This window comes from Ctenopharyngodon idella, chromosome 9 (assembly GCF_019924925.1).
Source record: "Ctenopharyngodon idella isolate HZGC_01 chromosome 9, HZGC01, whole genome shotgun sequence".
Classification (NCBI taxonomy): Eukaryota; Metazoa; Chordata; class Actinopteri; order Cypriniformes; family Xenocyprididae; genus Ctenopharyngodon; species Ctenopharyngodon idella.
In genome coordinates, this window is record NC_067228.1 from 29875187 (window position 1) to 29891351 (window position 16165).

Genomic DNA, 16165 nt, shown 5'->3' on the forward strand with positions numbered 1-16165 from the left:
AGCTTTGCCAACTAAGTAATAAATTACAATTTAAAATATGTTCAAATAGAAAACAGTTATTTTAACTTGTAATAATATTTCGCAGTATTACTGTTTTACTGTATTTTTGATAAAAAAAAAAAAAATGCAGCCTTGGTGAGCATAAGAGACTTCTTTTAAAAACATTAAAGAAATCTTAGCCCAGGTTTTGTTTTGTTTTTGGTTTTTGGTTTTTAAAAAAAAGAGGGCCATGGGAAATCAGAAAATTAAACTTTAAATAAATACTGGCTTCTGTGAATTCAGGTTGATTGGGACACATTTTTCTAGTCATCTCAATGGCAAAAAGTGTATTTTATATAATATATATATATATAAATATAAAATATTGTGACGGAACAGCTGCCTCTCCCTTATTATCAGCGCCACCCCGTCCTTTAAATCGCCGCCCTTCGCCAGGTTCCCGACTGGAGTGGGTGTGAGGGATAGGAGGAGCACTGAAATAACCAGGTCTGGCGGCGTGTGCTGAGGCACACCTGAAGATAATGAAGCCCGGTCTCTTTCCTCTGTGCATGCACGCTGGTGTCCTCGTGGGTCCTGGAAGGGAGCGCGGAGGGACTCCCGCACCGCCATAGATGTGAGTTGCCGGACCCGCGGTCCGGAATGGAGAAGCATGCGTAACGTCGCCGACAGGTTAGGACGCCGGGCCGCTATTCCCCTCAGTTGTCATGGCTTAAAGAGGACAAGCCGCTGTGCCGAAGCCGCCGCCCCTCGCGCCTTGGACCGAAGAAAGAAAGAAGCGTGTGCGGCCACGGGACCCCGCCCCTTACCTGGACCCATCCTATCCGCTCACTGCCCTTCCTTCACGTTTCCCTGGCACGACGAGGACACCAGGTCCCTGTTTATTTGGACACTTTATTTTCTGTTTTTGAGGTTTTATGTTTATTTCTGTTAAATAAAAGCCTCTCCGAGGCCTGACGCCAACCCACTGTGTCTGTCGTTTGCTCCTCCCGCCACAATATATACAGTGGGTACGTAAAATATTCAGACCCCCTTAAATTTTTTACTCTTTGTTATATTGCAGCCATTTGCTAAAATCATTTGTTCATTTTTTTCCTTCATCAATGTACACACAACACCCCATATTGACAGAAAAACACAGAATTGTTGACATTTTTGCAGATTTATTAAAAAAGAAAAACTGAAATATCACATGGTCCTAAGTATTCAGACCCTTTGCTCAGTATTTAGTAGAAGCACCCTTTTGATCTAATACAGCCATGAGTCTTTTTGGGAAAGATGCAACAAGTTTTTTTACACCTGGATTTGGGGATCCTCTGCCATTCCTCCTTGCAGATCCTCTCCAGTTCTGTCAGGTTGGATGGTAAATGTTGGTGGACAGCCATTTTTAGGTCTCTCCAGAGATGCTCAATTGGGTTTAAGTCAGGGCTCTGGCTGGGCCATTCAAGAACAGTCACGGAGTTGTTGTGAAGCCACTCCTTCGTTATTTTAGCTGTGTGCTTAGGGTCATTGTCTTGTTGGAAGGTAAACCTTCGGCCCAGTCTGAGGTCCTGAGCACTCTGGAGAAGGTTTTCGTCCAGGATATCCCTGTACTTGGCCGCATTCATCTTTCCCTCGATTGCAACTAGTCGTCCTGTCCCTGCAGCTGAAAAACACCCCCACAGCATGATGCTGCCACCACCATGCTTCACTGTTGGGACTGTATTGGACAGGTGATGAGCAGTGCTTGGTTTTCTCCACACATACCGCTTAGAATTAAGGCCAAAAAGTTCTATCTTGGTTTCATCAGATCAGAGAATCTTATTTCTCACCATCTTGGAGTCCTCTATGCGGGCTTTCATGTGTCTTGCACTGAGGAGAGGCTTCCGTCGGGCCACTCTGCCATAAAGCCCCGACTGGTGGAGGGCTGCAGTGATGGTTGACTTTCTACAACTTTCTCCCATCTCCCGACTGCATCTCTGGAGCTCAGCCACAGTGATCTTTGGGTTCTTCTTTACCTCTCTCACTAAGGCTCTTCTCCCCCGATAGCTCAGTTTGGCCGGACGGCCAGCTCTAGGAAGGGTTCTGGTCGTCCCAAACGTCTTCCATTTAAGGATTATGGAGGCCACTGTGCTCTTAGGAACCTTAAGTGCAGCAGAATTTTTTTGTATCCTTGGCCAGATCTGTGCCTTGCCACAATTCTGTCTCTGAGCTCTTCAGGCAGTTCCTTTGACCTCATGATTCTCATTTGCTCTGACATGCACTGTGAGCTGTAAGGTCTTATATAGACAGGTGTGTGGCTTTCCTAATCAAGTCCAGTCAGTATAATCAAACACAGCTGGACTCAAATGAAGGTGTAGAACCATCTCAAGGATGATCAGAAGAAATGGACAGCATCTGAGTTAAATATGAGTGTCACAGCAAAGGGTCTGAATACTTAGGACCATGTGATATTTCAGTTTTTCTTTTTTAATAAATCTGCAAAAATGTCAACAATTCTGTGTTTTTCTGTCAATATGGGGTGCTGTGTGTACATTAATGAGGAAAAAAAAATGAACTTAAATGATTTTAGCAAATGGCTGCAATATAACAAAGAGTGAAAAATTTAAGGGGGTCTGAATACTTTCCGTACCCACTGTATGTATATATATAAATGTACAGTGCTCAGCGTAAATGAGTATACCCCCTTTGAAAAGTAACCCCCTTTTAAACAATATCTCAATGAACACAAAAACCATTTCCAAAATGTTGACAAGACTAAGTTTAATATAACATCTGTTTAACTTATAACATGAAATTAGGGTTAATAATATAACTTAGATTACAAATTTTTTCAGGTTTACTCAAATTAGGGTGATGCAAAAATGAGTACACCCCACAACAAAAACTACATCTAGTACTTTGTATGGCCTCCATGATGACAGCACCAAGTCTTCTAGGCATGATATGAACAAATTGGCGACATTTTGCAACATCTATATATATATATTTTTTTCTGACACAGTTTAACTCTGAGATCTTGTCATATTTTATTACCATTTTTTAAACTATAGTGAATAAACTGTATTAATGAATGAAATGTTCAAGTTGTCTGAATAAATTTTGGTTTGACTGTGTGTGTATGTATGTGTATATATATGTATATATGTGTGTGTATGTGCTTATTGTTTTATTGTTCACTATTTATTTTGGGTAGATGTTTTGGATTTCCCATGGCTCCCTCTGACTGATTTTTGGTCCCCTCTGTGCCGTTTAAAAACAAACAAACAAACAAAAGAAAAACAACAACTGGAATTAACCCTAATCAGTAGGCAGGTAGAATTGTGCATGTAGTACTATACTGTAGCAGTGCAGATAATACTTTGATTACTTTTCAGTAGCAGGCTCATCAAGATTACAAATTAATATCATATAGCCTGCTGCTGAGTTAGGATGATGATGATGATGATGATGATGAGGATACATACACAGAATACACAAAAAGTGCAAAAAAGTAGCAAAAATGGTAAAAGGTATAGTAAAAGATTTCCTCAGTTTTACCATCATATAACAGATTTTGACATTATTCTGTATGTTAGTTTTAATAATCAACCTCTGGGACATAAAAGTGACCATAGTTGAAGAAAGAGAGATAACCATGTTTCTTGGTTTAGCATCCCATAATTGTAGATAGATAGGAAATGTCTTTCTTGTGTGTGTGTGTTCTGCAGATAAAGGCAGCACTGGTGACGTTGAGTGTGTGTGCGAGGGGTTTTCATGCAGTGGTATCCAGCGCTGTTTTGGCCTGCAATGTTTCTCCTCACTGTCCTTTGAGAATGGGACAGCCCTACAGCAAAAAGGGTGCATTGTGGCTAGTGAAGAAGGGGCAGTACGCTGCAAAAACTCCCAGTCTGTGGACACGCCGGTGTACTGTTGCCAGGAAACATTGTGTAATATAAATGTTACCGTGGAGATGCCAAATACAGGTGAATAATTAATTTAATCATTAATTGTAATTTTTTTTAAATCTCTCACTTAAATGTACAATAGTATAATGATGAAAGTGTAAGTTTTCCACTCATGCTATTTGAAATGGGCGAATCACAAAAAAATGTCAAAAACATGTCTGGGTCACGTTACACCCCCCAAAAACAAAAGAAAAAAAGTATTTTTGCATTAACACCATGAAACTTATTTCATGGCCTTCTATTTCATGATCCTTTGTTTAAATTATGAAATATGACTCAGACCATGTGAGATTTGTTCATATTTTTAAAATATTGCAGCTTGGTTTTAAAGTAAGTATCTCTTGCATTTCTGAATGATGTCCTTTGGGAAGGATTGTAATAATTCTCATTTAAAAGCAAATAAATGTCTGTAAAACATTGCATAATCCAAATTAGTTTCCTGTAATATCTAACAATTAATTAATTTTATTTTTATTTTTTTTTTTTTGTAAAATAACTACTTATTTAGCCTATGGGCTGAGATACTGGGATAGGCTCCAGCATGCCCACAACCCAACAAGCGGATGGATGAAATTAATCATTAGCTGCTTTTCCACTGTCGGGCCAGTGCGAGCCAGCGCTAACAAATGTGCCAGACCTCGAGCACTGAGGCCAAAATTAAGCTGCATTTTCTCTGTCGGGCCAGTAGCCCCACAGTGCTACCCTAAAACACGTCCTTAACATGCCTCAATAGAACAGCGTCACACAACCTCACCTATTCACCAGCATGGGAAATCTAGTTGACTGAAAGCTAGCTAGATTGCAAAATGAGCATGACATTTGGTCTTTAAATAAAGACATATGACTCCAAAATAAAAAGACCAATGAATTACCAAATTTTTTTTGCAGTGACAGTAATTTAGTAATTTGTGTCAGGAGTGCACATCAACCATGCTGAATCAAACCTTTTTTTTTTTTTTTTTTTTTTGCTAGTAGCCTGTTGCGTGTATTTATATGAAACCTAAAATAAACATTATGTTGTTGGAAAAAAAAAACTGCACAGTTGTCATGAATGACAAGCACTGGCTAAGTGCCAGGCAAAGCGTTCACACCGATTTGGTTAGTGTTAGTTCACCCAAAGATGAAAATGTCATCATTTACTCAACCTCATGTCATTCCAAACCCATATGACTTTTGTGCATCTTCAGGACACACATGTGAAGACAGCCTATTTTAATGAAATCTGGGAGAAATCTGTCCCTCCAATAAAAGTCCGTTCACCCATAACTCTGACGCTTCAAAACATTCATTAATCATGGATTGTGCAGTTTAATCCAAGTCTTCTGAAGAGACACGATCCCTTTAAATGATGAACAGATTTAATTTAGGCTTATTCACATATAAACACTGATCAGCGAACAATGTTTGCAGCATTCAAATTTGGTTACGGAAGCAATGTTTAGGCTATATGTAATAAATGAGGTCAACAGGGTTGCTGTAACAGCAGTCATCAACTGATTTAATTGCTTGGTCATCAGGGGCCCCCAAAACCTGCGGGACCCTACACATTATTTATATATATATATATATATATATATATATATATATATATATATATATATATATATATATATATATATACAAACCTGACTCCAAAAAAGTTGGGACACTGTACAAATTGTGATTTAAAAAAAGGAATGCAATGATGTGGAAGTTTCAAATTTCAATATTTTATTCAGAATACAACATAGATGACATATCAAATGTTTAAACTGAGAAAATGTATCATTTTAAGGGAAAAATAAGTTGATTTTAAATTTCATGGCATCAACACATCTCAAAAAAGTTGGGACAAGGCCATGTTTACCACTGTGTGGCATCCCCTCTTCTTTTTATAACAGTCTGCAAACGTCTGGGGACTGAGGAGACAAGTTGCTCAAGTTTAGGAATAGGAATGTTGTCCCATTCTTGTCTAATACAGGCTTCTAGTTGCTCAACTGTCTTAGGTCTTCTTTGTCGCATCTTCCTCTTTATGATGCGCCAAATGTTTTCTATGGGTGAAAGATCTGGACTGCAGGCTGGCCATTTCAGTACCCGGATCCTCCTTCTACGCAGCCATGATGTTGTAATTGATGCAGTGTGTGGTCTGGCATTGTCATGTTGGAAAATGCAAGGCCTTCCCTGAAAGAGACGACGTCTGGATGGGAGCATATGTTGTTCTAGAACTTGGATATACCTTTCAGCATTGATGGTGCCTTTCCAGATGTGTAAGCTGCCCATGCCACACGCACTCATGCAACCCCATACCATCAGAGATGCAGGCTTCTGAACTGAGCGCTGATAACAACTTGGGTTGTCCTTGTCCTCTTTAGTCCGGATGACATGGCGTCCCAGTTTTCCAAAAAAAACTTCAAATTTTGATTCGTCTGACCACAGAACAGTTTTCCACTTTGCCACAGTCCATTTTAAATGAGCCTTGGCCCAGAGAAAACGCCTGCACTTCTGGATCATGTTTAGATAGGCTTCTTTTTTTGACCTATAGAGTTTTAGCCGGCAACGGCGAATGGCACGGTGGATTGTGTTCACTGACAATGTTTTCTAGAAGCATTCCTGAGCCCATGTTGTGATTTCCATTGCAGTAGCTTTCCTGTATGTGATGCAGTGCCATCTAAGGGCCCGAAGATCACGGGCATCCAGTATGGTTTTCCGGCCTTGACCCTTACGCACAGAGATTGTTCCAGATTCTCTGAATCTTTGGATGATATTATGCAATGTAGATGATGATAACTTCAAACTCTTTGCAGTTTTTCTCTGAGAAACTCCTTTCTGATATTGCTCCACTATTTTTCGCCGCAGCATTGGGGGAATTGGTGATCCTCTGCCCATCTTGACTTCTGAGAGACACTGCCACTCTGAGAGGCTCTTTTTATACCCAATCATGTTGCCAATTGACCTAATAAGTTGCAAATTGGTCCTCCAGTTGTTCCTTATATGTACATTTAACTTTTCCGGCCTCTTATTGCTACCTGTCCCAGCTTTTTTGGAATGTGTAACTCTCATGAAATCCAAAATGAGCCAATATTTGGCATGACATTTCAAAATGTCTCACTTTCAACATTTGATATGCTATCTATATTCTATTGTGAATAAAACATAAGTTTATGAGAATTTGTAAATTATTGCATTCCTTTTTTATTCACAATTTGTACAGTGTCCCAACGTTTTTGGAATCGGGTTTGTGTGTGTGTGTGTGTGTGTGTGTATATATATATATTAGTGCCACTTGAAAGTTTGTGAACCCCTTGCAGAATCTGTGAAAAAATTAACAAAATAAAAGTGATAATACAAAATGCATGTTATTTTTTATTTAGTACTGTCCTTATTAAGATATTTTACATAAAAGATGTTTACATATAATTGACAAGACAAAGAAATAGCTGAATTTATTAAAATGACCCCATTCAAAAGTTTGTGAACCATTGATTTCTAATACTGTGTGTGGTTACCTGAATGATCTACGACTGTTTGTTTGTTTTGTGACAGTTGTTCATAAGTCCCTTGTTTGTTCTGAGCAGTTAAATTGCCCAGCGTTCTTCAGAAAAATCCACCAGGTCCTGCAGATTCTTCAGATTTCAAGCATTTTTTGCATATTTGAACCCTTTCCAGCAGTGACTGTATGATTTTGAGATCCATCTTTTCACACTGAGGACAACTGAGGGACTCAAACACAACTATTAAAAAAGGTTCAAACATTCACTGATGCTCCAGAAGGAAAGACGATGCATTAAGAGCCGGGGGGTGAAAACTTTTTGAATTTGAAGATCAAGGTAAATTGTACTTAATTTGTCTCCGGGAAACATGTAGGTATCTTCTGTTGCTTCCGAAGGGCAGTACTAAATGAAGAAAACTGATATTTAAACAAAATAAGAAAAATTTGGACATCTTCATCCTGTTCAAAAGTTTTCACCCCTGACTCTTAATGCATCGTGCTTCCTTCTGGAGCATCAGCGAATGTTTGAACCTTTTTTAATAGTTGTGTTTGAGTCCCTCAATTGTCCTCAGACTCATGAACAACCATCACAAAACAAAAAAAAACAGTCGTGGATCATCCAGGTAACCACACACAGTATTAAGAATCAGTGGTTCACAAACTTTTGAACTGGGTCATTTTAATAAATTCAGCTATTTTTTTTGTCTTGTGAATTATATGTAAACATCTTGTATGTAAAATATCTTAATCAGGACAGTACTAAATAAAAAATAACATGCTTTTTATATTATCTCTTTTATTTTGTTAATTTTTCATTTTCACAGATTCTGCAAGGGGTTCACAAACTTTCAAGTGGCACTGTATATACAGTTGCAAGAAAAAGTATGTGAACCACTTGCAGAATCTGTGAAAATGTGAATAATTTTAACAAAATATGATGATAATACAAAATGCATGTTATTTTTTATTTAGTACTCTCCTGAGTAAGATATTTTACATAAAATATGTTTACATATAATCCACAAGACAAAAAAATAGCTGAATTTATTAAAATAACCCCATTCATAAGTATGTGAACCACTGATTCTTAATACTGTGTGTGGTTACCTGGATGATCTATGACTGTTTGTTTGTTTTGTGATGGTTCTTCATGAGTCTCTTGTTTGTTCTGAGCAGTTAAACTGAGCTCTGTTCTTCAGAAAAATTCCTGCAGATTCTTCAGTTTTCCACCATCTTTTGCATATTTGAACCCTTTGCAGCAGTGACTGAATGATTTTGAGATCCGTCTTTTCACACTGAGGACAATTGAGGGACTCAAACACAACTATTAAAAAAGGTTCAAACATTCACTGATGCTCCAGAAGAAAACACGATGCATTGAGAGTCGGGGGGTGAAAACTTTTGAACAGGATGAAGATGTCCAAATTTTTCTTATTTTGTTTAAATATACATTTTTTTCCATTTAGTACTGCCCTTCAGAAGCAACAGAAGATACTTTCATGTTACCCGGAAGACAAATTAAATACAATTTACCTTGATCTTCAAATTTTTTGTCTTGTGGATTATATGTAAACATCTTTTATGTAAAATATCTTACTCAGGACAGTACTAAATAAAAAATAACATGCATTTTGTATTATCTCCTTTATTTTCTTAAAATTATTCACATTTTCACATATTCTGCAAGGGGTTCACATACTTTTTCTTGCAACTGTATATACAGTGGGTACGGAAAGTATTCAGACCCCCTTAAATTTTTCACTCTTTGTTATATTGCAGCCATTTGCTAAAATCATTTAAGTTCATTTTTATTCCTTATTAATGTACACACAGCACCCCATATTAACAGAAAAACACAGAATTATTGACATTTTTGCAGATTTATTAAAAAAGAAAAACTGAAATATCACATGGTCCTAAGTATTCAGACCCTTTGCTCAGTATTTAGTAGAAGCACCCTTTTGATCTAATACAGCCATGAGTCTTTTTGGGAAAGATGCAACAAGTTTTCCACACCTGGATTTGGGGATCCTCTGCCATTCCTCCTTGCAGATCCTCTCCAGTTCTGTCAGGTTGGATGGTAAATGTTGGTGGACAGCCATTTTTAGGTCCAGAGATGCTCAATTGGGTTTAAGTCAGGGCTCTGGCTGGGCCATTCAAGAACAGTCACGGAGTTGTTGTGAAGCCTTCGTTATTTTAGCTGTGTGCTTAGGGTCATTGTCTTGTTGGAAGGTAAACCTTCGGCCCAGTCTGAGGTCCTGAGCACTCTGGAGAAGGTTTTCGTCCAGGATATCCCTGTACTTGGCCGCATTCATCTTTCCCTCGATTGCAACCAGTCGTCCTGTCCCTGCAGCTGAAAAACACCCCCATAGCATGATGCTGCCACCACCATGCTTCACTGTTGGGACTGTATTGGACAGGTGATGAGCAGTGCCTGGTTTTCTCCAAACATACCGCTTAGAATTAAGGCCAAAAAGTTCTATCTTGGTCTCATCAGACCAGAGAATCTTATTTCTCACCATCTTTAGCAAACTCCATGCGGGCTTTCATGTGTCTTGCACTGAGGAGAGGCTTCCGTCGGGCCACTCTGCCATAAAGCCCCGACTGGTGGAGGGCTGCAGTGATGGTTGACTTTCTACAACTTTCTTCCATCTCCCGACTGCATCTCTGGAGCTCAGCCACAGTGATCTTTGGGTTCTTCTTCACCTCTCTCACCAAGGCTCTTCTCCCCTGATAGCTCAGTTTGGCCGGATGGCCAGCTCTAGGAAGGGTTCTGGTCGTCCCAAACGTCTTCCATTTAAGGATTATGGAGGCCACTGTGCTCTTAGGAACCTTAAGTGCAGCAGAATTTTTTTTGTATCCTTGGCCAGATCCGTGCCTTGCCACAATTCTGTCTCTGAGCTCTTCAGGCAGTTCCTTTGACCTCATGATTCTCATTTGCTCTGACATGCACTGTGAGCTGTAAGGTCTTATATAGACAGGTGTGTGGCTTTCCTAATCAAGTCCAATCAGTATAATCAAACACAGCTGGACTCAAATGAAGGTGTAGAACCATCTCAAGGATGATCAGAAGAAATGGACAGCACCTGAGTTAAATATATGAGTGTCACAGCAAAGGGTCTGAATACTTAGGACCATGTGATATTTCAGTTTTTCTTTTTTAATAAATCTGCAAAAATGTCAATTCTGTGTTTTTCTGTCAATATGGGGTGCTGTGTGTACATTAATGAGGAAAAAAAATGAACTTAAATGATTTTAGCAAATGGCTGCAATATAACAAAGAGTGAAAAATTTAAGGGGGTCTGAATACTTTCCGTACCCACTGTAGGTTTACAACGCTACTGCACGGATCGCCCTGGACCCACTTGAGTTTTCCATTCACAAACTACAAAATAGTTTGGCCATCAGATATTCATCGTGGCTGCTGCTTCTTGCAGATCTCTACAAATTATTTATTCATGACATACACTTGTCTATTGTCACACCAACCACTTCCAAACTGTGTAAGAGAGATGCGACTGCGTGTCTTGTTTAAATGTTTTGATAGACTGGTTTTCTGAGTGTGCACACCTGAAACGCGTGTACAGAAAGCCTGCTGTCACACAGCATGTATGCTACTAAACTAAGTTCTCTTTTGCATCTTATTGTGCTTAAACTGTCAAATACACACAAGGTTGTGTCAAAAACACCCAAGGTTCACATAAACACAGTTGGTTGTGTTTTAAGTGAATGTAAACATCTGGGAGGGAAACCACGTAATGTATCAGTATATTGAATCTATGCCTTACTGTAGGTCTTAAATTGACAGTAGCCTAATATACCTGCTGTTGTCTCTGTCGTTAATGTTAAACAAAAGAAAAATCTCTCACTGCTCTTGACTGAATAACTTTTGTAGCTTTAGTAAGAGTCAGTGTATATTTCATTAATACAGTGAAGACTATGCAGTTTTATTTTTCTGAATGTTGAATGCTGCTGTTAAATACTTGAAAAATGTAAAGCAGTTTATTTCATTTGTGTCTTTCTTATGTTGTATTTGTCCTATACTTTTTTTTCTATGCTAATGAATATAGATGCATTATTGCAACAAAATGTATAACTTTGTGAAAAGATAACTTACAGGAATATTCCATGTTCAAAGTTAAACTCAATTAACAGCATTTGTAGCAATGCTGTTTTGCAAAATAATAATGTTCTTTGCAAATAAAAATCTTGGTTACAGTGAGGCACATACAATGTAAGTCAATAGGATTACATTTTGGAAGGTAGAGGGTCAGCCATCAAAAATTTAACTGGACTAGATCCCAAAAGCAACAGTATGAACACAAAGATATCTGAGACTCCATAAATAATTAATTATTAATCACTGATGGATAAAATCCAGGTAGCTCTATATTATTTCAAAATGTAATTTCTTGTTTCACTTGGAAATAAGTTGCATTAAAAAAATAAGATGCAATTGTCATTGTAATAATGCAATTTCACATTGAATTAAAGTGAGATCATAAAATGTTTTATGAAATGCTTCTGAATATCACACACATGAGTACGTGTATGTATGTATGTATGTATGTGTGTGTATATATATATATATATATCTTCTTCTTTCCAGGTGGTGAATTAAAGGCAGCCCCTACAGAGCACGAGTGTATGTGTGAGGGCCGGTCGTGTGTAACAGGGGACCGCTGTATGGGTCAGCAGTGTTTCTCCTCTTTGACTCTGAGTGATGGAATGCCAGTGTCTCAGAAGGGCTGTTTTAAGGTGTATGAGCAGGGCAGGATGACCTGCAAAACTCCTCCATCACCTGAACAGATTGTAGAGTGTTGTCAGGCTCATCTGTGCAACATGAACCTCACTGTGAGACTTCCTGTACGAGGTAATGCTCACACATACACAAACCAATAAACTGCATCTTCTCAGGTTCAAATGGACATAGTTTTATATTGGTTGCCATGAAATTGTTTTTATTGCTTGGCTTATTTGCATATTTTTAGCCATTTGTTTGTATGCTTTAGCCCCAACAGACACATACTAATTCTAAAAGCACTCTGGGAAAGGGGTTGGGCTAGTTTAAACCTCTCTATACTAGTAGTTTCCTGCCATTTATGTTTTCACACATGTTGTATGTGGGTAGTTCCAGTGACAGTAGTGTCCTGTAGTTTGACATGTATTTTGCTAATTTATAATTATTAAACCTGCAGCTTTTATGATGTCATTGTATTTAGCTCCATCCCTTAAGCACACCTCAAAGATCAAACCAAAGTCTTCTGGATTGCTTGAACAGTTCAGCGAGGTGTGTTTGTTCAGAGGTGGAGCTACTTTTTTAAAACTCTACAGGACAGTGGCCCTCTAGGACCAGAGGTGCCCATCCCTGATCTAGCAAGATGGAATATTTTAAATATCCATGACTTGGCACAATTTTAACATTTCCTGATATTTCTGGGTTTTCTATGACTGTTAGAACCTTGCAGAATGTTTCATTTTTGAAAAAATGGAAAAAAGGAAATTGGCAATACACGATGGCCCTGTCCCAAATGGCACCCTAGACACTTGCGGTCTTCCTACGGCTACGAGTCTGCACTTTCGTGACGTAACGCTGCTTTGACTGTTGGAAAGAAGTCTGCTGTGGAGCTCGCTTGATTGCGGGCTCGGCAAAAGTATGCATCAAGGGCGCTCGTGAACACCCTTCTGAAACCTAAAATGACAAATGGGACACCCTATGGTCTCATGCACTTAAAGGGTTAGTTCACCCAAAAATGAAAATTCTGTCTTTAATTACTCACCCAGTTATTGCTAGATCTGAAGGTCCGGGCAGGAACATAAGGTTGCACTAACTCGGCAAGGTATTGAGGTGCAAGGCCATGACAGGCCTTATAAACTAAGACTAAGAGTTTAAACTGAATATGATTGACCACAGGAAGCCAGTGAAGTTGGTAAAGGATAGGAGTGATATGCGCAGATTTTTTGTTATATGTAAGGGCTCGAGCAGCAGAGTTTTGTACCATTTGAAGGCGTTTAATTGCTTTGGCAGGTAGGCTGCTATATAAGGAGTTACAATAGTCCAATCTGGAGGTTGTAAAAGGATGGATAACAGTTTCCGTACCTCTAGAATTAAGTGAGGGACGTATACGAACAATGTTTTGCAATTGGTAAAAGCATGATTTAACAATATGACCAATATCTGAATCAAAACATAGCGTAGAGTCGAACAACACTCCCAAATTCCACACAGTTGTTGATGGCCTAATCTGGACACCATTGATATCAATAAAAATGTTGTGCTGGGAAAAGCTCTGTGATTTAGGGCCAACCAGCAGAATTTCAGTTTTATCCACATTAAGTTGTAAAAAGTTATCAGACATCCAGGTGTTAAGTTCCTGAAGACAAAAAAATAACAAAAAGAGGTGGACAGACTGAGCTGGGTTTAACTGTAAAATAAATTTGAATATCATCAGCGTAACTATGAAAATTGAGACCATAACGTCTGATGGTCTGACCCAGCAGCAGCACATAAATGAGAAACAAAAGGGGACCAAGTACAGAACCCTGGGGTACACCACGGGAAATAGTGACGGTACGAGATCTATTCTTACCTATCCTAACAAATTGCTGTCTATCCGATAGATATGAAGTTAACCACTGAAAAGCAGCACCAGTAATACCTATTTCAGATAGTCGAGAAAGAAGTATAGAATGGCAAACAGTATCAAATGATATTGTGCAGCGTCTCTCACAAATGTCTCCATGGTTGCAAAGCATGCTCCCTGTGCAATCAGGGAGTCACAGGCCCTGCGTAATATCATTGCGCCTGCTGCTCCCATGGTATGGCAGCAAAGTTCCTTGATTATTACACTGGAATGAGAGTATAGTTCCTAGCCATATCGGCCTAGAAAATCGCAACTTTTCATTTTCCGTTGGTCTTAGTATATGATGTAACTACATAAGAGTCAAGTTTTAAATAGGAAAAATATTGAAACTCTGGTCATTTTTGAGCGAGATGCTAACGGTCTAATCAGATTCAATGAACTATGCTAAGCTATGCTAAAAGTGGTACCGCCAGACCCGGAGATCGGCTGAATGGATTTGAAAAGGTAAAACTCAACTGTTTAACTCTAGGGGAGTTGGAAAATGAGCCTATTTTCAAAAAAAGTGGAGTGTTCCTTTAAGGGACCTTTAAGTCCACAAGACTGTGAGTGCATATGAGTGTGTGCCATTTGGGACAGGGCCAATAACTTATTGGACATAATGACTGTTTGCATATGAAAGTATGAGTTTTTATTCACATTACAGTGTTGGGGGTTTAAATGTGCTCAATATCATGAAACTAATATGAACTTTTCTCTGTGAGATTTACCCCTCTGCAGGTTAAAAAAGTTTCTTTTTAAATGACTCTATACAGTAAATCTCTGTCTCTCTCTCAGTGGTGGAGGGCCCCAACTATAGTGTGACAACGCTGACCATTGTGATTGTGGCTCCAGTCATCGTTCTGATATTCCTCTCTGCTGTGGCGGTCCTGATCTTCCGTTGTATTCTCCTTCGCCAGATAGAGCATCTGACCGCTCATGATGCCGAGTATGGCACCATTGATGGTCTGATTGCGTCTAATGTGGGAGAAAGCACACTCGCGGTGAGGGAAACCTACACATCACAAAGTCTGTTATCAGTTTGTGATTAAGCACATTGAGCTCTTGCTGAGAGATGTGATTCCATTTGTTGAAACAGCACAATCAATAGATCAAGTAAAGTTCAAGTAATAAAAAAATAAATTACTTTTCAATTCACTTGAAATTATTAGGCCATTTAAAGAACTACAGTAAATAGCTCGTATGAGGTTACACTTACGAAAATGTAAAGACATGTACCATGGTAAAGGTCTGTTCACACCAAGAACGATAACTATAAAGATATCGATAAGTATATTAGCGTCCACACTGGAAGACAATATCGTTCTGTTTATTCTAAGTGCGGGCTGCAGTTTATGTTGTCTGTTGCTTTAAATGCTCAAGCTCTTTAAAGCAGGATTGACAGATTGGCTTTCAATGTTTTTATTGTTCATCAGCTGGAAAAAAATAATTCTGAAAATGATGCCAATGATATTGTTCCTCTCTGCGTTATTGTTATACTTGTGGTGTGGACTTGGCTTTTTTATTTTTATTTTTTTTATTTTTATTTTTTTTAGAATTATTTTTGTACTTTATCTTTATTGTTATAGTTATCGTTCTTGGTTTGAACAGGACTTGATAACACGTTTTTTAGACATAAAAGTTTTGGATGAAAAGTTTCTAATACCAACAAGATTTAATCACACTTTATATTAAGTGTCTTTAAGTGCTATGTACTATATAAACATTTAAATTAATAATTTTATACAATGCACTTATTGTACATATGTTTTTACATGGTACCAATATTTAAAAAAATACCTGCATGTAATTACAGCTTTAATTAATTTCTATAATTTTTATACAGGGCATTGTGGAAGTATTTTTTTTAATTTTTTTTTATTTTTTTTTTAATACATTTTATGTTGCTGCCTTATGTTAAACTACTTTAAATTACTTTTTTCACATTAGTGTACACTCCATACACCATAATGACAAAGCAAAAAACAAGATTTGTGGCAGCTTTGCAAATGTATTAAAAATAAACAATTGAAATAATTACATTGCATAAGTATTCATACCCTTTTCTGGGACACAATTTCAATTGTAGATGTTACTACACTTCGAGTGGAGTTAACCTGGCAAATTCAATTGAATGAATATGATTTGGAAAA

General features: G+C 38.2%; 1 protein-coding gene across 6 annotated transcripts in view; it reads left to right on the top strand.

Annotated features, from left to right (window-relative positions):
• The window catches only part of LOC127518801 (activin receptor type-1-like), a 76094-nt gene that overhangs the window by 24356 nt on the left and 35573 nt on the right, over positions 1 to 16165 (top strand). For 4 of the 6 annotated variants that reach the window (XM_051905966.1, XM_051905969.1, XM_051905965.1 and 1 more), the window contains 3 exons: positions 3687 to 3941; positions 12002 to 12265; positions 14811 to 15016. In XM_051905966.1, coding sequence (XP_051761926.1) covers positions 3687 to 3941; positions 12002 to 12265; positions 14811 to 15016 — 725 coding nt within the window. The remainder of the gene's footprint in view (positions 1 to 3686; positions 3942 to 12001; positions 12266 to 14810; positions 15017 to 16165) is intronic. The other 2 variants (XM_051905968.1, XM_051905967.1) reach the window with 1 other exon arrangement.